This window comes from Schistocerca piceifrons, chromosome 2 (assembly GCF_021461385.2).
Source record: "Schistocerca piceifrons isolate TAMUIC-IGC-003096 chromosome 2, iqSchPice1.1, whole genome shotgun sequence".
In the NCBI taxonomy this organism is placed as follows: Eukaryota; Metazoa; Arthropoda; class Insecta; order Orthoptera; family Acrididae; genus Schistocerca; species Schistocerca piceifrons.
Genome location: NC_060139.1, coordinates 257704298 through 257728857, shown reverse-complemented (window position 1 = coordinate 257728857; position 24560 = coordinate 257704298). Strand labels below are relative to the sequence as shown.

Here is a 24560-nt window from a genome sequence, read left to right as displayed (position 1 = left end):
GGTTTCCAGACTTTTTGAGACCATTACCCGTGAGTGCAATTAGTAATTAGTTAGTACCCGCAGCAGCTACCACCTACATTAGCACCTAACTAAAATTTGGAACGAAAAAGAATTTTGTCTGAAGACTTTTATTTTTGCAATGAAGAAAGATAAATTATACTTAGTTTTCATAGATATTTTATGAAACTAAATGAGTCAGTGAGACAGTTGATTCTGCTTATTTCCAACTATCCTTTTTATTGAATGATGAATCAATTTCAGTGCTACTCGCCAAGGTAGCCGAGCGCGCTAACGCGCTGCTTCCTGGACTCGGGTAGGCGCGCCGGCCCCGGATCGAATCCGCCCGGCAGATTAACGACGAGGTTCGGTGTGCTGGCCAGCCTGGATGTGGTTTTTAGGCGGTTTTCCACATCCCGCTAGGTGAAAACCGGGCTGGTCCGCACGTTCCGCCTCAGTTACACGCGTCACAGACATTTGAAACACATGCGCGCTATTTCAAGATTTACACTAGATGCAGACAGTTGGGGTACACTGATTCTGTCCTGGGGGAATCAATCAATAGTGACACGGCCGAACCCGCGTTGTAACCATGCCGACCCTGCGATCGCTGCGGGACTATGGCGTCAGCGAGAGAAAGAAAGAATCGATTTCAGTGCTACTTTCAAATCCTTCTCAGAAAAGAAAGTTAACCATCCATATTAAGGGTAGATGTCACAAAACATGCTCCATCCTTTTTCTAGCGACACTTTGTTGCCCAACACACTGTGCTCCCATTTAAAATCAATCAACTTAAAATGTGTGCACCATACTTATTGACTGTAAATCACTTGACAGCTGGACTCTTTACTTCTGAACTGACAGACACAGGAAGACTTCAGGCTGCCAACGCTTTGCATCTGACCACTGTCACAAGTAATAACAACATCACTGTGTAGGCCTTACAGAAATATAGAAGCTATTGCATAGTTACTGTTATGTTGTGCTGCCAATTACTTCGCTTATCGTTGCGAAGTGAATAATGAAGTAGTTTCTGGTCCGCTGCAGGAACCACCTACAATTTGCTGAGGCATTTTCGTAAGATATTTAAGCATACATTATGTATATATCTCTTATTTACTGTCGCAGATGCATGGTCAACCTCCAGCACAAGAATTAATGCTAGAATTTGAAAATAATCAGAACTGTTTGATAAAATGTAATTATTGGTAATTTACATAATTAGTATTATTATCGTACAAAATAGTGATAATGGCAATACTCTTTTAATAATGATTTAGTTTCGTGATCGAAACAATCAAAAACTTGCGTTTTTACCCGTCAAAAATTTTATTTTACCTCTCACTGGATTTCTACGTATTCATCGACATGACAACTCTACAACTCACAATTAAGTGCCTGGCAGAAGGTTCATACAACCTCTTTTAGACTGTTTCTTTACCATTACACTCTCGAATAGCCCGTGGGAAGGAAGAACACTTAAATCTTCCCGTGTGAGCATTGGTTTACCTGATTTTATGATAATCGTCATTAGTCCTTAGGCAGGTTGGATTCAACATAATATTTTGTCATTCAGACGAGGAATTTGGTGATTACAATTTCATGAAAAGCCTTTGTTTTAACAATTGTCACTCCAACATGTTTACCATATCTATGACACTTTCTCCTCTATAATACAAAACGAGCTGATCTTCATTCAACTAATTCAATATCTTCCGTCAATTCTGTCTGGTAAGGATCCCATACTGCACTACAGTACTCAAGAAGAGGACGGACAAGCTTATTGAAGGCAGGCTTTCTAGTAGATCTGCTGCATCTTCTTTACATTCCTTCAACCTTTCAACCTGCCCCTCTTTTGTTAGTAATGACTTGCCATCTGAGCTCTTGACATTCATGCCGCTGCTATCTTTTTCTCCACAAGTTTCATTCATCTTCCTATTATAGTGCGCCCATCTTTCCTATAGTCATGTGTATTTCTAGAACTTCCCATTTCTCCTCTAGCCATTACTGTTTCGCGATTTTACACTTTCTGTCATTCTCATTTCTTAGTAGTCCATATTAATTTTTGCCTGTTCCGCTTGCTGCATTTTTATATTTTGTCCTTTCGTCGATTATTTTATGCTATTAATATTAAATTAACCTCAGCTGGGTGGTATCAAAAATTTCATATTTCGGAATATTTATGGGGAAGAAAACAACAATTTCTTTCTTTTCCATTGTAGATCATTGTAGATATCTAAAAAAATGATTGAAATATGTTTGGATAGAAGTAAAAATTGAATTCAGTTAAAAAATGTGAGTAATAGTGATGGAACATACAATATGAAAGGCATACCAACGAATAGGTAATTAGGCAGTTGAAGGAGGAACACAGGTGAACCATTATACAGGCAGATGAAGTTTATTGCACGTAAACAGAACGACGAAGGTATTTGCATGTAATGGCAACACAAAGATGAATAGATAGAAATAGAGTCCAGCTTAGAATCTGTAATAAGGCACTGAGTATTCGAGCATGAACAAATAAGAATTCAACATTGCACTATGACTCTGCGTACTAGCAAAACTGCATAACAGACAAGTGAGCATCGCTTACCATTGCTGTTCCTCAGGTAGTATTCCACAATACAGTCTTCTGGGTCGAGATCCAAGTGGGGCATCTGCAAGAGGAAATGCTTATCAGTACAATTTGGCAAAAGTTTGAAAAATCTGTGTGAGGAATACACGAGTAGTTGTGCTGGGTACTTTTGAAGACAATTTCCAGATATACCTTGCCCCCCCCCCCCTTACGATGTCATCAATGTCCAACGTTGCCTGATTTCGCGTCCTCGCTCCTATACCTTCGTAGGCCAATCCCCCTATGCAAAAAATGACGGGAAATTAAAAAATTTCGGGAAATTCAAAATAGCCCAATTGGGCTAATTGTACAATGGTGAAAAAGTCAAAAACCAAGAAGGGCAGTTGTACTATTGATGTGAAATTCAAAACATCCAAGAGGTGACCTGGAGATATGAGAAGAATGTCTATAACTTCAGAATCCAAGACGACAACCTGGGAATACAAAGACAGCCTCTAAGATGCCAGAATCCAAGCGAGTGCTCCAAGGTTCCGACATGGAGACATTACAACAGTCTACAAGACTGCTTTTACATTTAAATCCAAGATAGTGGACCTGACAACATGAGGAAACCCTGCATGGTTCTCATATTTTATATGTTTCAAGTTTAGAATGTTATCAAATGCGCGCAGTGAAGGGAAATTCAAAAATAAATGGCTTTTCTCACTTCTCAGAAAGCACTTGACCTCATATTAAAAGATTGAACAATAGATTCCGTGTCTCGGACGTCATAGATTGGCACGCCATGTTTAGAAACCTAGAACAATTTTCCCTAAGTTTAAAACGGACTGCTATTTAAACACCTACGGTTGGAATAGGAAAGGTATGTTTATGTCTTTATTTAAAGAAATACTGCACAGCCGCCTCCCACATGCAGTCTCTGCCCCATGTGGTCCTGGGCCATGCATTGCACCCCACACATGCGAAATCCAGCTGCAAACCAGACCTCAGCTGGATGCTGAACGCATGCTGCTGAACTGACAACATAACACGAGGTTCCAATCTCCACAAGTATGACGTTTGTGATGGTGCTGCAGTCACAGCCCACTTGACCATAGTTTGACTTGCGAGAAGCACACTTTTGCTTAGCCCACAGCAAAAAATTGCAGGAAATTCTAAATTGTCCTAAATTTTTAAATGATCAATAAATTACATATATATTCTACAGCAACATCCAAAAATTGGGAAAAACACACTAGTCCACTTGGAAAAAGACTTGCGTTACAGAAAGTTAAGGCTCTTTGACTATAGAATTCACCACAAAAATTAGTGTTTGGGATGGTTCAAATGGCTCTGAGCACTATGGGACTTAACGGCTGTGGTCATCAGTCCCCTAGAACTTAGAACTACTTAAACCTAACTAACCTAAGGACATCACACACATCCATGCCCGAGGCAGGATTCGAACCTGCAACCGTAGCAGCCGCGCGGTTCCGGACTGCGCGCCTAGAATCGCGAGACCTGTTTGGGATGGGTGTCAGCTATTAAAGCAAGCAGTAATACGCTTTGATCGTATACAGCCAAGCTGGACCCGACAAAAATGCTTTCATTTTATATGTACCCACCATGAATCAAACACATCTGAAAACCAAACATGCTTATACAAAGTGACATGACGAATGGTAACCCTCAAAAACATCGAAAATAAAGATGAAACATATTTCACATTACGACAGAAGCGGTGTGTAACCTACCTATGCGCAGCATCTGTAACAGAGCAAAACCTCATCGAGTAGATGAATACAGAGGATACACAGGAACATGTGCCCCACAAGCGGCTATTAGAGATGACGTGAGATAGGGCTGTATGCATAGCAAAGATACTCGTGTCAGTCATATGGCCTGGCCTAGCATTATGCCATCTATAGGTGTGTTTTCGCCTGCGCGCCTGACGGCTGTGCTTGCCCTGCACGCACGTAAGTGCATGCCTCTTTCTCAGCTTGTGCGCTTGAGTATTCCCATTCACACCTAAATTCTTTGCCCGTTTCTGTGCACCACTCTGGAAAAATGAAGGAGTGCACACACTGGCTACTCCACAGTCTTTCTCAAACTATATTACGGAAACTACTCTATGAGAAATTTTGATTCTTCTGTTATTTATAGCCTTACGTATCGGCTTCAAGATGAACTGTCTATATTTTCGTTAATGCTCATAATTCATGCAATTTTTAAGGATTATGGATGTCACCACACGAAATTCGAATATTTTTAAATGAAAACTAGGAGTCGGCATGAGTCTGTGGTACGTTCAATACAGATGATACGTATATTGCTGTGTATCAGATGTAGCTGACATACTGAATTTTTCTTTATACTCAGGAGAAAGTCTATATCTGTCTCGAGTTTTGAGAAAAAGTATTTTGTGTATCACACTCTCTTCCGCCGATGCATACAATGATATGGATATAGCGAATTATTCATAACATTCGTCATACTTCGGAAACAACACAAGATACTAAGTGAGTTTTTGCCAAATAGTGGCACACAAAGAGAAGAGTATTTTGAAAAGTCGTTAATGCACGAAACTTTTATATATATCGCATCAGAAGTAATTACAGATGTTTTTAACGGGATATTTTTTTCCTTCAGTTCAAATACCTACATAATTTTACATTAAATTCCTCTTAATTTTTGTCTTTACAATCGGCTGAACTGACAAACCACAAACAAGGAAAGGAATGATAATCCTCCACAGATTCTATTTGTTTCTCATTAGCCCAATCAGACATGGTGCTAACGCAAACACGTGGAAAAACCTGAATCTCTGAACTATCAGTTACGGTCAAACGAACCAATAAATGGAGAGAACCGCGGACATGCGCACGACTGTTGCACTTTCATCCCCCAATCCTGTGCCTGCGCAGGGTCGTACATGTGTACACATCATATAGGTGGAAAGACTAGCAACTAGCTCTCATTACAGCGAAATGTTAAGTTGTGCCCTTCACAAAATATGAAAGCGAAGTATCCTTTGGTTACAGAACAGAGGTTCAAGTAAAATTATTTAAAAACAGTACAGACCGCAGCCGATGTTAACTTCTGACTGGTTTCAACCTTTTAATAACGGGCCATCATCAGAGTTTGCACTGTAATAGCGAAAGTAAAGGTACTATATTACATAGTGAAGTCAATGATGTGAAAGTATACTCTAAAACGATGCACCATTACCCATCTAGATGACGGTGATGGCGCCTGACCGACTGTGGACGCCTCAGTCACTGTAACTGATGCTGATAGCTAAGCAGCCACAAGTTATACAGGGAAAGAGGGGGCACTCCAGAGCCTATGGCATCGCCGTCAGCCAATAGGGAACGACTTACAGATCGTTTTGCATCTTCATTTTAAATATTTATCTTTCAAATTTAACTAATTAAGAAAAGAGTTAATATTCATTTATGGTTCGTAATTTATGTCGCAGCCAGCCTCATAAAATGCATTAAAATTTAGTGTAATTCGTTAACTGAGGTCCAGAGCGTCGTCTGGACGAAATAATTAGCAAAAAAATGGTTCAAATGGCTCTGAGCACTATGGGACTCAACTGCTGTGGTCATAAGTCCCCTAGAACTTAGAACTACTTAAACCTAACTAACCTAAGGACAGCACACAACACCCAGCCATCACGAGGCAGAGAAAAAATAATTAGCACTACAAGGTAGCTAATTCTGTAGCTACTGCTATTTATTTGTAATAAAACCAAATGTACGGCGTATTAATAAGAACATTATACATTAGTAGTAAATGAGTTTTGCCATTTGGGGAGCAAAGTAAATGATGATGGTCGAAGTAGAGAAGATATAAAATGTAGACTGGCAATGGCAAGGAAAGCGTTTCTGAAGAAGAGAAATTTGTTAACATCGAGTATAGATTTAAGTGTGAGGAAGTCGTTTCTGAAAGTATTTGTATGGAGCGTAGTCATCTATGGAAGTGAAACGTGGACGATAAATAGTTTAGACAAAAAGAGAATAGAATCTTTTGAAATGTGGCACTACAGAAGAATGCTGAAGATTAAATGGGTAGATCATATAACTAATGAGGAGATATTGAATAGAACTCGAGAGAAGAGAAATTTGTAGCACAACTTGACTAGAAGAAGGGATCGGTTGGTAGGGCATATGCTGCGGCTTCAACGGATCACCAATTTAGTATTGGAGGGCAGCGTGGAGGGTAAAAATCTTAGAGGGAGACCAAGAGATGAATACACTAAACAGATTCAGAAGGATGTAGGTTGCAGTAGGTACTGGAAGATGAAAAAGCTTGCACAGGATAGAGTAGCATGGAGAGCTGCATCAAACCAGTCTCTGGACCGAAGATCACAACAACAACAACATATTAACTTATTTGTATTTGTAGCTTAGGCGAGAAGGAGCATTATGAGCAGGGCCCTCCAAAACAGATAACAGCATGATTACAGCGAAGAGCCCTTGCCTCAGCTCATGCCATTGTGACAAAGAGGATTAACGAATCGCAACTAAAATCAGTCAAATTCGACAGATATTTGAAAGTCAAATTGTGTGGGGATAGGAACTGGAACAATCACACACGGTCAGTTGTGAGTGAAACAAATTATGTGCCTTAATTTATTGTTTATTGAGACCTGTGCAACCTGCAGTCGAATACAGCTCAAATAAAGCCTACCCAGGGATTCCTAACGAGTACAAAGAGGGGCGACACAAGTCATTAAAGGTCTGTTAACTGCCGAGACATCGATATTATAGGCACTGAAAAATCTCAGGTGCCTGATGGAAGAGAATGATGCGTTATATACCACGACACCCTGCTTAGAATGGTTCAAGAACTAGTTTCAGGGTGGAATCAATTCATATGCTTACTCTTAGAATCGTTTAGAATCGGCAGAGGCTGTGAAGGACAGAACTAGATTAATAACTTGCGGTATATGTGCATGCAGTGCTCATCCCACGGTCCGATGTAGTTTTGGTCCTTCTTTCGTCTATGTATGATTGTTTGTTGGAATTTGCAACACTTCGTGAAATAAGAAAAACTAAGAAAATAAAAACAGTAACGTTTTCATAATACTTCATTACAGATGAATACAGTGGTTTACATTTACACTACATGAAAAAACAGCAATACAAATAATTCCAGATGAGGATGAAACGTGTCGTGAAGAGATGCCAAAAGAAAGCGACTGGCCCAAGTGTGTTCTGTAATTTGGCTAAACATTTTTAGGTGACAAAAATGATATTTAGCTTCTCACTGAGATACAAAATGTACGCTACATATCAATGCCATCATTTCATTGCAAGAGTTTTAAGTGACACTCTCCGGTCTAAATGTATGGACTGCAACGTAGCACAAAATTTTGGCTCATTCTCCAAATATCCATGTCATCTGTTGTGCACTGAGACATCAACTATGAGCCTTCTAATCAATTCCTCTTTATTTATTACTGTGGCATCAAACATCTACCACATCACATAACAGTCACTGTTGGAATCGGTCAGGTCATGGAAGTACCTGGGTGTAAAATTTTGTAGGGATGTAAGGAACGATCACATAGGCTCAGATTTAGGCGAAGTAGGTGACCGGTTTATTCGAAGAATGCTATGAGCATGCAATAAGGCTACAAAGGAGCTCATGTGACCCATCCAACAATGCCGTTCAAGTGTGTAGGACCCGTACCAAGCAGGACTAACAGGGGACACTGAACGTATATGTAGAAGGGCAGCAACTATGTTCAGAGGTAAATGGTGAAGAATCTGATTAGATTAGATTCAGTTTTCATCCCACAGACCTAAATATGAGATGATTCTCGAGAGTGCGGAACAAGTCAGAAGCTATAACATAAAAAATAAATACTCAGTACCCTGATCATTTGTCAGATTTCAAAATATTTGAATTCATTACAGTAAATTGGAACTGTTGATATTTACAGAATTAATACACTGTCAGAACGAAACATAGTTACGCACTTTTAATAAATTTGTCATACAAAAAATACTTAACATGATTGTTGTGGCCAAGTGGTGTCAAAACTGAAATGTAACAATCATTTTTATTTAAGCCAGTCTAACAGTCTCTATTAAGGTATTCATCTATAGGTTAGAAGGAGCTGCCCATCAAAAAGTCTTTCAAACTCAGTTTAGACTGTGCTTCATCTGAAACAAAGTTTTTAACGGTTGCCGGCAGTTTATTGAAAATGTGTGTTCCTGAATATTGGACCTCGTTTTGGACCAAAGTAAGTCATTTTAGGTCTTTATATAGATTGTTCGTATTCCTAGTATTGATACTAAGTAGTGAGGTATTGTTTGGGAATAGAGACATACTACTTTCAATAATTTCATTAAGGAATAAATATACTGAGAAGCAATGGTTGGAGTACAAAGTTCCTTGAGGAGATTTCTACATGATGTTCGTGAATTTACACCATAAATGAGTCTTATTACACGCTTTGGCAATCTAAACATTTTTGCTCGGTTTGACGAGCTACCCCAGAATATGATCCCTTATAACATAAGAAAATGAAAGTAACCAAGTATTCAAGTTCATTTTATTTATATCTCCTACGTCTGACACCATTCTCACTGCAAATGCAGACTATTTTAGGCACTTGAGCAATTCTGCGGTATGCTCTTCCCAACTGAATTTATTATCGAGTTGTAATCCCAGAAATTTAACACCATCGACCTCTTCGATCCCTCTTCGATCTGCATGTCTTCATATGTTATACATATGCAGGAAGGAAATCTAGTACAGGTTCTAAACTGCATATAGTGACTCTTTTCAAAGTTTAATGACAGTGGATTAGCATTAAACCATTTATTAATGTCAGTTAAAATTTAACTAGCAGCTATTTCTAAATCTACACTTGACTTGCTATTGATTGATTGATTATATCATCTGCAAACAAAACAAACATAGCATCTGGTAATGTAACGGACAAGAGGTCATTAAAGGACACAAGAAAAAGCAATGGACCCGAGAAGGAACCTTGAGGAAGACTATATGTAGTTAATTCAAAATCAGATGATAAGTGATTGCTACTCCACAGGTACTTCGCAACGACATACTCTGTTTCCTGTTAGTTAGGTGAGACTCGAATCATTTTGTGGCACTCCTGGTGACTCCATAATATTCTAATTTAGTTGAAAGAATGCTATGAATCACACAGTCAAAGATTTTTGATAGGTCACAGAAAATGCCAGTAGCCTCTAATTTGTTATCTAATGAATGAAGTACACTCTCACTGAATGTACAAATAGCCTTCTCTATGCAGAAGTTTTAACGAACACACATGGTGACTTTCAAAATATATTATTTGCAGTCAGATGCTTAAGAAGAGGCTTGAACACAACCTCTTCAAATAATTTAGAAAAAGCCAGCAAAACTGAAATTGGTCGATAGTTTGATGGTATCCCTTTATCCCCCTTCTTGTAAAGAGGCTCAACTTAAGCATATTTTAGCCAGTCTGGAAATGTTCTGCTGATAAGAGTTTGATTACACAAATAACTTAAGACAGAACTCAACTCACATGAGCACTCTTTGATTAAGTTCACTGATATGTTATCATAAGCACTAGAATACTTTGATTTTAAGGACGCTAATTCCCTGAGAGATATAAGCGTCATTACCATTTTATTAAAGTTACTTGTAAAGACTGGCCCAGATATTTCATTGTGCCGTTTATTGAACCTTATGACTCCAAGCTGTCAGTAACAGAAACCAATTACTCATCCATTTTTAGTTATCTGTTCCTCTTCCATTTGGACCCTCCTGCCTCTGTCTTCACTACATCCCATGAAGCTTTTATTTTATTGCCTGATGTAATTATCTTTTCCTCATAATAAAGCTGCGTAGATCTCTGGATTACTTACTTCAATATTTTACAGTTTTCTTTGTAATGTATTACAATACTAACATCAGAACTGTTACTAGATAATAGATACAATCTCCTTTTTGACCTACATGATATCTTTATTTCTTGTGTAAACCTTGGTTTATTTTTAGATTCCTGTTTGATTTGAGTTACCATTAGGGAAAAACAATTTTCAAAGGATGAAGTAACTTTATTAATTAATGCTTTTGATTTCCATTTGAGTCTGAGGAATTGTAAACATCTATCCAGCTCATATCTTTGAGAAATCTTCTAAAATTCTCAATTTTTGACTGATTTATTAACCTGCTGTACTCAGATTTAAAAGATTTTTTATCCTGAGAAGTTTCAACATATAACACAAGTTGCTAAATATCGTGATGAGGCAGCTCATTTGCTGTTGGTTTTGTGGTATGACTCTTCTCTAGGTTTGTCTACAAAGATATTATCAACAGCAGTCTTAGAGCATTGGCATACCCTAGTTGCAAAGTTCATGGCACGAATCAAATTGAGTGACAGTGGTACTGATTGCAATAATTGTTCACGGACAGAAATTTTCAATAAATTCACGTTAAAATCAGCAGCAACCACTATTTCGTGGTGTTTTTTTCTGTAAAATGGCGAACTGCTATCAATGTTCCAAGAAGCAATTTTAGAGGCTGCATCCACTAATATACGTACATCAACCCTCTATGTATTGCTCCTGTAGGATTCGTGAGAACGAGATTACATTAACTACAGCACGCACAGAGGCTTCTAAACATTCTTCCTGCGCACCATAACTGAGTGGAACGTAAAGAAGCCGTAATAACTAGTACAATGGGAAGTACTCTCCATCACGCACTTCACAATGGTGTGCCAAGTGTGTACGTAGACGTAGATGTGAACAGAAGAAAAACTGATAGGAGTGACATCCGGATATGCTGTAACCACTTCTATACTAACGTGTACCATTGGAACGGAATGGTAGGAGATGAGGTCTTTTTATAAGGGACAGTCAAATGAAAACTAAACAAATGAGAAAAACTAAGCACACTTTATTGTTTCAAAGAAGTCGTCTTAATACATTTACCCCGCTGTGAGACACCGTGGTCAAATGTCTTCATGGAAAAATGTTACCGGTTGCCTACAGAACCAGGACTGTACCCAGGCGTTCTCCTATTCGTCCGAAGAAAACCGGCGGCGACGGATGTCTTTTTCGAGAGCACCAAAAATATGGAAATCGCATGGGTAGGTATCGGGACTACACTAAGCCCATTAAAATTACTACATCACGAAAATGACGTAATACAGACGTGAAATTTAACCGTCAGGAAGAAGATGCTGTGATATGCAAATGATTAGCTTTTCAGAGCATTCACATAAGATTGGTGACGGTGGCGACACCTACAACGTGCTGACACGAGGAAACTTTCCAACCGATTTCTCATACACAAACAGCAGTTGACCGGCGTTGCCTGGTGGAACGTTGTTGTGATGCTTCGTGTAAGGAGGAGAAATGCGTGCCATCACGTTTCCGTCGGATTGTAGCCCATCGCGATTGCGGTATATCGTATCGCAACATTGCTGCGGAATCGGGTGGTTCAGGAGGGTAATTCGGAACGCCGTGCTGGATCCCAATGACCTCATATCACTAGCAGTCGAGATGACAGGCATCTTATCTGCATGGCTGTAACGGATCGTGCAGCCACGTCTCGATCCCTCAGTCAACAGATGGGGACGTTTGCAAGACAACAACCATCTGCACGAACAGTTCGACGACGTTTGCAGCAGCATGGACTATCAGCTCGGAGACCATGGCTGCGGTTACCCCTGCCACTGCATCACAGACATGAGCGCCAGCGATGGTGTACTCAACGACGAACCTGGGTGCACGAATGGCAAAGCGTCATTTTTTCGGATGAATCCAGGTTCTGTTTACAGCATCATGATGGTCGCATCCGTATTTGGCGACATCGCTGTGAACGCACATTGGAAGCTTGTATTCGTCATCGCCATACTGGCGTATCACCCGGCGTGATGGTATGGGGTGCCATTGGTTACTCGTCTCAGTCACCTCTTGGTCGCATTGACGGCACTTTGAATAGTGCACGTTACATTGCAGATGGCTATACCATTCATTCGATCCCTGCGAAACCCTAAATTTCAGCAGGATACTGCACGACCACATGTTCCAGGTCCTGTACGGGCCTTTCTGGATACAGAAAATGTTCGACTGCTGCCCTGGCCAGCACATTCTCCAGATCTCTCACCAATTGAAAACGTCTGGTCAATGGTGGCCGAGCAACTGGCTTGTCACAATACGCCAGTCACTACTCTTGATGAACTGTGGTATCGTGTTGAAGCTGCATGGGCAGCTGTACCTGTACACGCCATCCAAGCTCGGTTCGATTCAATGACCAAGCGTTATCAAGGCCGTTATTACGACCAGAGGTGGTTGTTCTGGGTACTGATTTCTCTGGATCTATGCACGCAAATTGTGTGAAAACGCAATCACATGTCAGCTCTAGTATAATATATTTGTCCAATGAACACCAGTTTATTATCTGCATTTCTTCTTGGTGTAGCAATTTTAATGGCCAGTGGTGTATATGGAAGATGTGCAATGACTTCTCGGCGGAACTTCTGCAGCGTACTCCAAACAACATTAGCAACTTGTGGGCGGGCTCACATGTTGCTAAGATTGTTTCAAAAGAGGAAGGAAGTTTAGGGCTTAATGTCCCGTCGACACTGAAGTCGTTAGAGACAGAGCACAAAGAATGTTTAAAGGCTAGGGAAGGAAATCGGCTGCACTCTTTACTCTTTGAAAGGAACCATCCTGGCATTTGGGAGGAACGATTTATGGAAGTGACGGAAAACCTAAATCTCGATGGCCAGAAGCGGGTTTGAACCGTCGTCCTCCCGAATACGAGTCCAGTGTGCTGACCACTGCCCCAACTCACTCGGTGGTGGTTTCAAGTACAGAGCAAAAGTTTCGCTGGGAAGCCCTTACACACCCTCCGCACATTGCCGACCTCTCCCCACGTGATTTCCAAATTTTAGGAGCCCTTAATTAAAACACTGGTGGGCGGGAGTTTGCTTCGGACAGAGAGGAGCACACCTGGGTACAATCGGGGTTCCGCAGGCGGGACAAACATTTTCCCACTCTTCTCTGAGAGTGGGACACATACATTAACAGCTATAGCGATTACTTTTGAAATAATAAAGTTTACCTGCTAATTTACGATCTGTTTCGTTTTCATTTGAGTGCCCCTTATAGTTTCAGCATACAGGTTGATAGAGAAGGACGTGGAGTACGAATTTTTATCAATTCAAACATGCATATTGCCGCTGTTGGGAACAGCAGCTCGGTTGAAAGAGGCCTCACCTGTGAACAACACAAGCTGCAGAAACGTCGATTCTGCAATACTAGGTTGGTTAACCCATTGACAGGTCTCAAATCTGGGTGTAAAATCCTTTGGCTCCAGTGTTGCGTAAGTTGTTACTGATACTGTTCCACCAGCACCAACGAACTGTATTACTCAAAGCCTAAAAGTATCAGCCTGTCCCATTTATAGGTTGGATGTCTAACGTCTTCCAGGGACAACACACATTTCATTTTCAGTATTCCATATAAGTATTGCCAACGGCCTTGCCGCAGTGGTAAGACCGTTTCCCGTCAGATCACCGAAGTTAAGCGCTGTCAGGCTGGGCTAGCACTCGGATGGGTGAGCATCCGGTCTGCCGAGCGCTGTTGGCAAGCGGGGTGCACTCAACACTTGTGAGGCAAACTGAGGAGTACTTGATTGAGAAGTAACGGCTCCAGTCTCGGAAACTGACATACGGCCGGGAGAGCGGTGTGCTGACCACATGCCCTTCCGCATCCGCATCCAGTGACGCCTGTGGGTGAGGATGACACGGCGGCCGGTCGGTACCGTTGCGCCTCCATGGTCTGTTCGGGAGGAGGTTTTTATATAAGTATTGGCCGAATTAAACAAATTAAAATGCTATCATACCTGGAGATGACGAAAGTCATGGGACAGCGATATGCGCTTATACAAATGCCGATAGTATCACGTACACAAGGTATGAAAGGCCAGTGCATTGGTGGAGCTGTCAGTTGTACTCAGGTGAGTCATGCGAATAGGTTTCCGAGGTGATTATGGACGCACGGCGGGAATTAACAGTCTTCGAATGCGGAATGGTAGTTGGAGCTAGACGCAAAGAACATTCTCTTTCGCAAAATCGTTAGGGAATTCAATATTACGAGGTCCACTGCGTCAAGAGTGCGCCGGGGATACCAAATTTCAGGCATTACCTCTCACCACCGACACTTAACAACCGAGAACGGCAGCGTTTGCGTAGAGCTGCCAGTGATAATAGACAAGCAACAATGAGTTAAATAACCGTAGAAATCAATGTGGGACGTTAAGACGAACGTATCTGATAGGACAGCGCAGCGAAATTTGGCGATAATTTTTACGTACGCGCCACGCGACACAGCGTTGCTGACGAAATAGTTAGGATCGCATCTCAGAGAGTGACTCTGTCCACTGCGTATTTAACCAACAAGATGTCGGGTTATTTCACTGTAAGAGTTGTTTGTCTATAACGTCAGCCCTAACACGCTGTAAAATTCCTGTAGGGGAAGGAGAGCTCCGAAGCAAATTCCGGAATTGGCATTTCCATTAGACGCGAGTGCTGTGCAAGCGGAAATGAGCTGAAAATGCTTTCAGCCCACCTCATTCCACAAGTTGCGAGTTTCAGCTCCTGTGGAATAAGTCAGCAAGGCCGAGAGGGTGTCACGAGTAGAGGAGAGAACCTCATCGGCAACTAAAACGCGTCCAAGGCGTCGCTACCGACAATGGGAGGGCCCATCGTAGGTCCAGTGACGAGACACGGCCCCCGCCCCCGGCCCGCTTCAAGCTGTGGACAGCCTCCCCCCCCCCCCCCCCCCCCCGCCCCGCAAGTCAATTAGGTACCCCTTGGGTACTTGGGTTGTACGGAACACTAGCCTCGCTGGAGGACGTCACCACACTGTCGAGACCTGCTCAAACATCAAAGAAGCATAAACCTACCTCACTACGTTTAGGAACACAGAATATACGTACTATCACGCAAGACTTGGAACAAGGTTTTCTGGAAGCACCATTGCTCCAAACATATCTTATTTTAACTAAGAGGAAAGATCTCCACCTTTTTCTCCACACTCGATCCTTGCGCAGTGCTGACGTGATACTTGTAACGGCGACCGGAACGGTTGCTGGGTAGTAGTGACTTAAACGCGGCGGGACCCGCGGAGCGGCCCGCGAACAACAACACAACGGGAGAGGACGGACACTGCCAACGGAGGACGTTACGACACAACAAGAACAGACAGCAGAATAACGAACCAAACAACACAACCACGTCCACTGGAATAGAAACATGAAAATACGCCATCCGAGGCGATATGTCCTGAGACGTACGCGATGTTAGACTCCTGGCTGAGTGCGAGGTGGCGCTTAAGTACGCTATCGGGGGCGCCGCTATTGGCCGCTGGAACCACGTGTTCCACTGTGGCGCCCTACACTAAAAGCGGGCCAGGAGGGGCGCGCCGCCACAACTTACGGCGCGATGGTGCAGAGACCTCTATGGGTCTTCGAAGTCCATGACGTCTGGCGCGAATTCAAATTCTGCGGCGCGCGGTACCAGAATACTAGTGGTGACAAATGTTAGCTTCGTGCCTAAAAAGATTCGCTCTGCTAAAACACTTGGCAAAACCAAGATTAGTCTTTGCAAAACGAGGACCATATGACAGTAGAAATGTTTGGTGGTAGCTGTCGGAAAGAAGTTGACATCTGGAACCCAAATACACACATCGCTGAAGACTGGCTGGAAATCAACTCACTTCTTACCTTACGGCCGACACAACATTTATTACTTTGAAAGCGATATGTCTTGAAACCCCTCCTCGATCCTAAACGCCAGGGAGCTATCAATTGGCACCCCAAACCCTTGCAACAGTACGCGCAGGCACCTAAGCAAACAAAGGTAGTTGTTCACTGCATAGTCCGCAACTGCATTAATACGTGCTCGGAGAAACTTTGCGCAAATATAGAGGAGTTGCCGACGCGAGAAACCTCAACGGAGTGTATTCGGGTATCAAAAGAGCCACTGAGCCTAGCACTATGAAGATTACCCCGCTTAATGAGATCGGTGGAACAGTCATCGCAGATTGTAATAAACTGAAATGATGATGGGAGCACTATTTCAACCTCTGCTCTATGGTCATCGCGAAAGCAAGAGGAGGAATTTCTCAGTTGCCAACTTGTCACGAGCTGGAGGTCGTACCTAATCAGGTGGAGCTTCTGTAAGCTTTTGCAGGGCTTAAATGCGGAAAATGCCCTGGCAAAGACAGCATCCACACAGGACTCGTCGAACTATTTCCGCTACCACCAATGCTCTACAGTCTTCTATTGAAATGCTGGCCTGAGGGTACTGTGCCGCAGGATATGTGCGATGGCAACATCATCACTCCATGCGATGGTAAGTGCAATTGCTATCGCAGAATTTCCCTGCTGAGCATCGCCTACGGTCGCAGGTTCGAATCCTGCCTCGGGCATGGATGTGTGTGATGTCCTTAGGTTAGTCAGGTTTAAGTAGTTCTAAGTTCTAGGGGACTGATTACCTCAGAAGTTAAGTCCCATAGTGCTTAGAGCCATCTGAACCATTTTTGAGCATCGCCGGGAAAGCGTTCGCCCGTCTGGTTCAAAAATGGTTCAAATGGCTCTGAGCACTATGGGACTCAACTGCTGAGGTCATTAGTCCCCTAGAACTTAGAACTAGTTAAACCTAACTAACCTAAGGACATCACAAAGATCCATGCCCGAGGCAGGATTCGAACCTGCGACCGTAGCGGTCGCGCGGTTCCAGACTGCAGCGCCTTTAACCGCACGGCCACTTCGGCCGGCTCGCCCGTCTGGTGCTGGACAGACTGTAGAAGCTTTCCGAGCGTCAACGTGGGTTTCCAGCCCAGCGATCTGCTACTAATAAGATCTTCACACTCCGCCAGGTAAAGGGAAAATACCGCGAGCGGAAGACCACCACCGTTCATTGCTTTTAGGAAGGGACTGTATACTTCGCTAATGTAGGCAGGGTGCATTCCGAAACTCTTGAAGACGACCAGAGCTTTTCACGAAGGTATGGAGAGTGCTCTCCTCGTGCAAACAGGAACTCGTCAAGGCGATTTACTGGTTCCTACCTTGTTTGTTATGTTCTCCTCGCTACTCAGAGCTGCTTACGGCGAAGCCTATATACCAGGGCTGACATCTCGTTACCCAGATCCAAGCGCCACCGTGAGGTCTAATTTTAAAGTAAGCTTTTCTTTGCTGACGATGCAACATGCATTAGCAAATATTCAAGACGTCCTTCTAAGCCTTGTGGATAAATTTTCTGCTGGATGCAAGATCTTCTCCAAATCTGTAAATGTAAAGAAGGCTGAGATTCGCTAATGTCAGATCTCTCTCTAGACGATAACATAAACGCAAGAATTGCAAATCGGCGAACACTTTCGGGAAGCTCAAGACTATGGAACAACAAACACCGTACGGTGACCACAAGAATGCCCATCAATCACGCATGCGTGCTGAGTACTCTCTTGTGTGCAGGGGACACTTGGACATCACACGCCGAACAAGAACATAAGCTCAACACCTTCCATGTGCGGTGATTACGAAACGTTCTTGGCATAATATATAGAAACCACGTAACAATGTGACAAATGAGATGTTGCTGAATACTGAGGAGCTATCGAGTAACGCAGCCAACGGACACTGTCAAGGAACGTCGCCTGCTATGGTCAGGACATATACGTCGTATGGACCACTCCCGTCTTCTCTGATGCGCATCACTTAGTGAAACTGCACATGCCAAGAGACCCCATCGAAGGAAAGTTATGCGCTTTAAAGACTGCGGCAAATGCGATATGAGCGCATTTAATATCGAGGGAGGTGCTCGCCGAAGACCGCAGCTGATGGAGGAAACTCACCGAGGAGGGCAGCAAGTTTGATGACGGCGCCTGGCTCAACAACTGGGCTGCTAAGGCAAGCGCCTCCAACGAACCCATTTTAGTGTGGTGTACACATGCCCACCTGTAGGCGCCAAGTGAGCTCTCAAATTGGACTCTTGCGTCAGCATGATGCTACTTTGATCTTTCTGCAGGAAGTATAGGCCATTGATCGTGATGCTTTCGTTTTCACTACGAATCCTTTCTTGAAATGTAGTTGTGTACATTCGGGTTTTCAAGTGAAATTTTGGTGACGAATTCGTGGTATTGTGAAACTTCGACTTCTATGACGGTATTCGAAGTGAGCTTCTAGCACAGTGGAGATGCTTCCGTAGATACTGGATTTTTGCTCTTACACCACTTCAGCACCGAGCCACCATTAAAGTGTTAACTGATGAGGCTTCCGATCATCTTGCTTCCATCTCTCGTTTCAGCAGCGTATTTTCAGGATTTATTTCAGGTGCATTTAAATGCGATGATGGATGTCAGTTCACGTGGAATTTTTTGTGGATCGCCATTCCAGTATCACGCATCGCTCAACCCACACTACTGTTGATGTATTTGAGGTTGCTTTCGCCGAATAACTGAGAAGATTACTTAAGGTTACACGTATTTTCTTTTACATATTAATTGTGGTTTCACTATATTTAAATTTCACATGGTGGTTATACATATGTAATGAATTCACACAATAATACTAGACTTTAAAATATGTACAGGCATGTCACAAACATACTTTCATCCTCAGTATTTTTCACCGCTATTACTGTCACCGTTTTTTCACTGTCATTAGTTTTTACTGTCATTGATGTTATTACTGTCATTTTTATATGTTTCTGTATCTAAGGTGTAGTATAGACCTATATGGGTTATTTCTTCTCCCGGCCTTGAAGTTTCTTACTCCTCAATACACGTAACACCGATAGCTATGGTTATGAATCATTACTGCATTCGTATGTTTCTTCTATCCATGTAACAATTACAGTTTTGTTTCTTTAAAAATTAATATTGTAAGTGAAGCATCACGTGTTAAAGTCGCATATCGTTCAACGTACAATAACATCTATTGTGAAATGACTTTAAAATGTCACATGTTTTTGCTGCAATCAGAATATTTAAGTAGGAGAATGTCACACTGAAAAATAATTCGGGGAATTATATTTCCTACACAGAGTTCAGTACAGGCACCTGGTGACCGAAGACATTTATTTTGTAATGTACCGCAGGGCGAGAGCCAGTTTGACTTTTGATGTTGACTAAGATATTTAAAACTCTAACTGGATACTATGTATTCATAACGTATGTAATCAACTTGTCGGCGTACACATTTATTCCAAACATTGCTGTATAATAGTTTGTTCCATCCTTTTAATATTATACAGACCAGCCGCATTAATGTCACCACCACCTATGTTCGATATGTTCGACGTCAACGTGCAATAAACACTGGCAGAAGGCAGGTGGCAGCACTAGCAGTAGCGGGTATATGAAACACCTTGGGGGGGGGGGGAGGGGGGGGGGGAAGCGGGAGGCAGCGTAGTAGTTGTCGTTGCACCACTAGCAATGGAGAATATACACTCATGCTCATAAATTAAGGATAAATGCAGAATGTGGTGCCACACAACGTGGCACTACACAAAACTGGGGCTAATAGCATAGGCACATAGGGAACATACACGACACAGATCTGTAAGTCCACAGTACTGGTGATAAGTTGAGAAAACCGTCCCGAAACAAATGTGCTACAAAACGCCACTGTTTCCTGCGCATGTACCCCGACATCAATATGTGATATGATCACCATGCATAAGTACACAGGCCGCAGAACGGGTTGGCATACTCTGGATCAGGTGGTGAGCAGTTGCTGGGGAATAGCCTCCCATTCTCGCACCAGTGCCTGTCAGAGCTCTTGAAGTGTCGTAAGGGTTTGAAGACGTGCACCGATACGTTGACCGAGAGCATCCCAGACGTGCTCGATGGGGTTTAGGTCTGGAGAACAGGCAGGCCACTCCATTCGCCTGATATCTTCTGTTTCGAGGTATTCCTTCACGATGGCAGCTAGGTGGGGTCTTGCGTTATCATCCATCTGGAGGAAGGTGGGACCCACTGCACCCCTGAAAAGGCGGACATACTGGTTCGAAATGACGTCCCGATACACCTGACCTGTTACAGTTCCTCTGTGAAAGACATGCAGGAGTTTACGTGCACCAATCATAATCCCACCCCACACCATCAAACCACGACCTCTATACAGGTCCGTTTCAAGGACATTAAGGGGTTGGTATCTGGTTCCTGGTTCACGCCAGATGAAAACCCGGTGAGAATCACTGTTCAGACTATACCTGGACTCGTCCGTGAACATAATCTGAGACTACTCATTCCAATGACCATGTACTGTGTTCTTGACACCAGGATTTACAGGCTCTCCAGTGACCAGGTGTCCGGGCGAATAAACTATGTCTGTTCAGTCGTCTGTAGACTGTGTGTTTGAAGACAACTTTTCCAGTGGTTGCAGTAAGGTCCCGATCGAGGCTACCTGCAGTATTCCATGGCCGTCTGCGGGCACTGATGGTGACATATCAGTCTTCTTGTGGTGTTGTACATTGCGGACGTCCCGTGCTATAGCGCCTGGACACGTTTCCTGTCTGCTGTAATCGTTGCCATAATCTTGAGATCTCACTTTGTGGCACACTGATGGCCCGTGCTACTATCTGCTGCGTTTGACCAGCCTCCAGTCGCCGTAGTATTCTACCCCGTCAATATGTGTTCTTTGAGCCATTTTCAACACACAGTCACCATTAACGCGTCTGGAAACGTCTGCACACTTACTCGCTGCACCGTACTGTGACATGCACCAACACACCTTTGCGTATGTGGACTGCTGCCAGCTCTACCATGCGACGACCGCAGGTCAAATGCACCGCATGGTCATACCCTTGGGTGATTTAAACCCGCAAACCGCCCACCAGAGCGTTGTTTCACCATGTATCAGCATTATCCTTAACTTATGAGCATGAGTGTACAAACGGCGTGAGGGGACGCGGAAAACAGTGCAGTCGTTCTCGTATTGCGGAAACGGAGCGATTTATCTGACGTCGGAAAAGGACATGATCACTGACTTTCGGGCTAAGGGTGGAAGCATATCCGAAACGGCTAAGTCTGTAAACTCTTCGGCTGCTGCCGTGTTAGAAGTAAACCGTGAAGGGCAAAATGACGCTATAACAAGTCGACGCCGAGGTAACTGTGGTGCACCAGGGACTATACAGGACAGGGGTGAACAACGGCTCCAGAGATGTGTCCAGGCGAATAGACTTGCAAGTGACCACCCAGATCAACTAAGGGGCTACCAACAGTGTCTCCTCAGTGACTGTTCAGTGAACTTTGGTGCGTAGGAACCTTCGCAGCAGGCGCCTGGTTCAGGCATCCACGTTGACTGCTGTTCATCGGCGGCAAAGGTTGGAATGTGCACGCCATTGCAGCAACTGGACGTCCAATGAGAGGCACCGGGTCGCCTTTTCAGATGAATCACGTTTTATGCTCCATCGGACAGATGGCCGTTGTTGTGTAAGGCGTGAAACGTCTGAGAGAAGCCAGCTTGCAAGAATCGTCGGAAGTGTCGAGGCAAGGAGGGGCGTTATAGGCTGGGGAATGTTTTCGTGGCATTCCCTGGGTAATTCTGGAAGGTACAATGGATCAAAAGAAGTATGCGTCTATCCTTGGAAACCATGTTCATGTATACAGTTTGTTTTTCCTCGGCATGATGGCATCTACCAGCAGGACAGTGCAACGTGTGACTCAGCTTGCAGTGTACCTTGTGTGGTTCGAGAGCACCATGAAGAGTTTACCGTACTGCCCTGGCCACAAAATTCCCCGGATTTAAAATCAAATCGAAAATCTGTGGGAACACCTCGATCGGGCTGTTCGCTCCATCGACCCTCAAACGAGGAACCTAGCGCAGCTTGCGACGGCACTGGAGTTTGCGTGACTCCATATCCATGTCGGTACTTTCCGGAGCCTCCTACACTCCTCGTAGCGTTCCGCGCTGCAAAAGGGTTTTGCTTTTGACAGGTGGTCACGTTAATGTGACTGAATAGTGTAGTTCCCTGTACCAAAGATTTTATCTGAAGACGCTGTTAAAGTAAAACGTGTAACCAGGAGCATTTATAAAAAGGATGCAGCGGTAAAGGTAAGAGTGTATTATTGAGCCAAACATGGTCGCAGATCCGCTGAAAGACTGTGTCAACAGTAATCAAAAACGTTTGTCCCTTACTACATTTTCGCTCTTTATGAAATAAGACTTCAGCTTTGGGGGTAATGAAACTAATAAAACAAACATAATTTGTGTTCTGAGTGATCAACAAGAAAGGTTTTAATACCTAACGTCAGATATTTAACACATTGATCCACTTCTAAAGTAACCAAATGTCTGAAGCTGTTTTATGCAAGGGAGTTCGACTCTATAAAGAGTGCGGGAGGGTTTAGAGATACTGTTAGTGTATTATTCGATGTGTGCATTTCGTGGACAGGTTTAGGTGCCTTTATTGATGAATCTCCTCCTACGTAATCCAATAATCCAATACCCCATCAAATTCTGAACCTTTTTCGACGAGAATCTTCAAAAAATGGCTCTGAGCACTATGCGACTCAACATCTGTGGTCATCAGTCCCCTAGAACTTAGAACTACTTAAACCTAACTAACCTAAGGACATCACACACATCCATACCCGAGGCAGGATTCGAACCTGCGACCGTAGCAGTCACGCGGTTCCAGACTGAAGCGCCTAGAACCGCACGACCACACCGAGAATCTTCGCAAGCCCTCCGTCGACTGATCGATCGACATTGGTGTCCAAAATTAAAACAACAAATCGCTATTTTCCCATACTCCAACTGACGGTATAATCATGCAAAGTCTCAACAGATGTCCGTACGATCGTGTTCTGCATGGGAGATGACATTCCGTTCAATGGGGAACCAGGTCAATGATGACGTCAGGGCACCTATCAAATGGGGTAGTGTTTGGCGGGTAGTCTCACATCGGGGTGTGCACAGTCGCAGACGGTGCAGTATGCCACAAAGATAATGCCTACCAGACTCTCTGCGGTGGAGGGCCAAACAAAGAATGGAAGTAGGACAGTCGCAGATTTATGCGGCTCGATGGCTTAATGTCAATGTGATGCCAGTTTATAGAGACCGAAACTGTATCGCGAAGACCAGGACAGGGACGACCACGCGTGGCATCAGAAAGAGAACCGTTATTTAGCTGTTAGGGCAGGCAGGACGTTACCGCCTTAGTACTGCGCAGCAACTGGCATCTGACCTTGCAGCATCCACTGGACCTGTTGTATCGAGGGAAACGTTGTACAGACGGCTTCGGTAGAGTGTCCTTTATTGTCTGAGACCTGCTGTGTGCGTACCTCTAACGCTTGTAAACAGAAGTAAAGGCCTAGAGTGGAGTAGTCAACATGCCACCTGGACAGTCTAACAGTGGGCCAATGTTCTTTTCTCAGATGAGTCCCGATTTGGTCTGGGCAATGATTCTCGACGGTTTCGCATCTGGAGGGAACGTAGAACACGATTTCAGCACCCAAACATTGTGGAAAGGAACCGATGTCGAGTATGATCCCCAACGGTATGGGCAGGGATTACGTTGACCACTCGAACACCGTGAAATTGTACAGGTGGATCGGCAAGGTTTAACTGCTGTCAGTTATCGTGATGAGAACTTGGTTCCTCATGAGCGGTTGTCACGAGGTGCTGTGGGCCCAGACCTCGTACTGACGGTGGATAATGTTTGATCGCATAGAGCACAGGTGCTCGATGTTTTCTTGGAAACGGAAGATATGGCACACATGGCGTGGACTGCTCGCGCTCCCGATTTGAATCCCATAGAATATGTCTGGAATGCACTAGGTAGATGTGTTGCATCACATCACCATCCACCAACCACTATCCAAAACTTGTGAACAGCTCTGCAAGAAGAACGGGGGTCATTGCCTCAACATGTGATTGATGACATCATTCACAGCATACCCCGTCGTTGTCGGGCCTGTACTGCTGCCAGAGGTCACACCCCATACTGAGGACA

At 43.6% G+C, this 24560-nt stretch overlaps 1 protein-coding gene across 1 annotated transcript in view; it reads right to left on the bottom strand.

The window, feature by feature from the left end:
- The window catches only part of LOC124775307, a 314651-nt gene that overhangs the window by 155554 nt on the left and 134537 nt on the right, over positions 1–24560 (bottom strand). The window contains exon 3 of the mRNA XM_047250143.1: positions 2594–2657. Coding sequence (XP_047106099.1) covers positions 2594–2657 — 64 coding nt within the window. The remainder of the gene's footprint in view (positions 1–2593; positions 2658–24560) is intronic.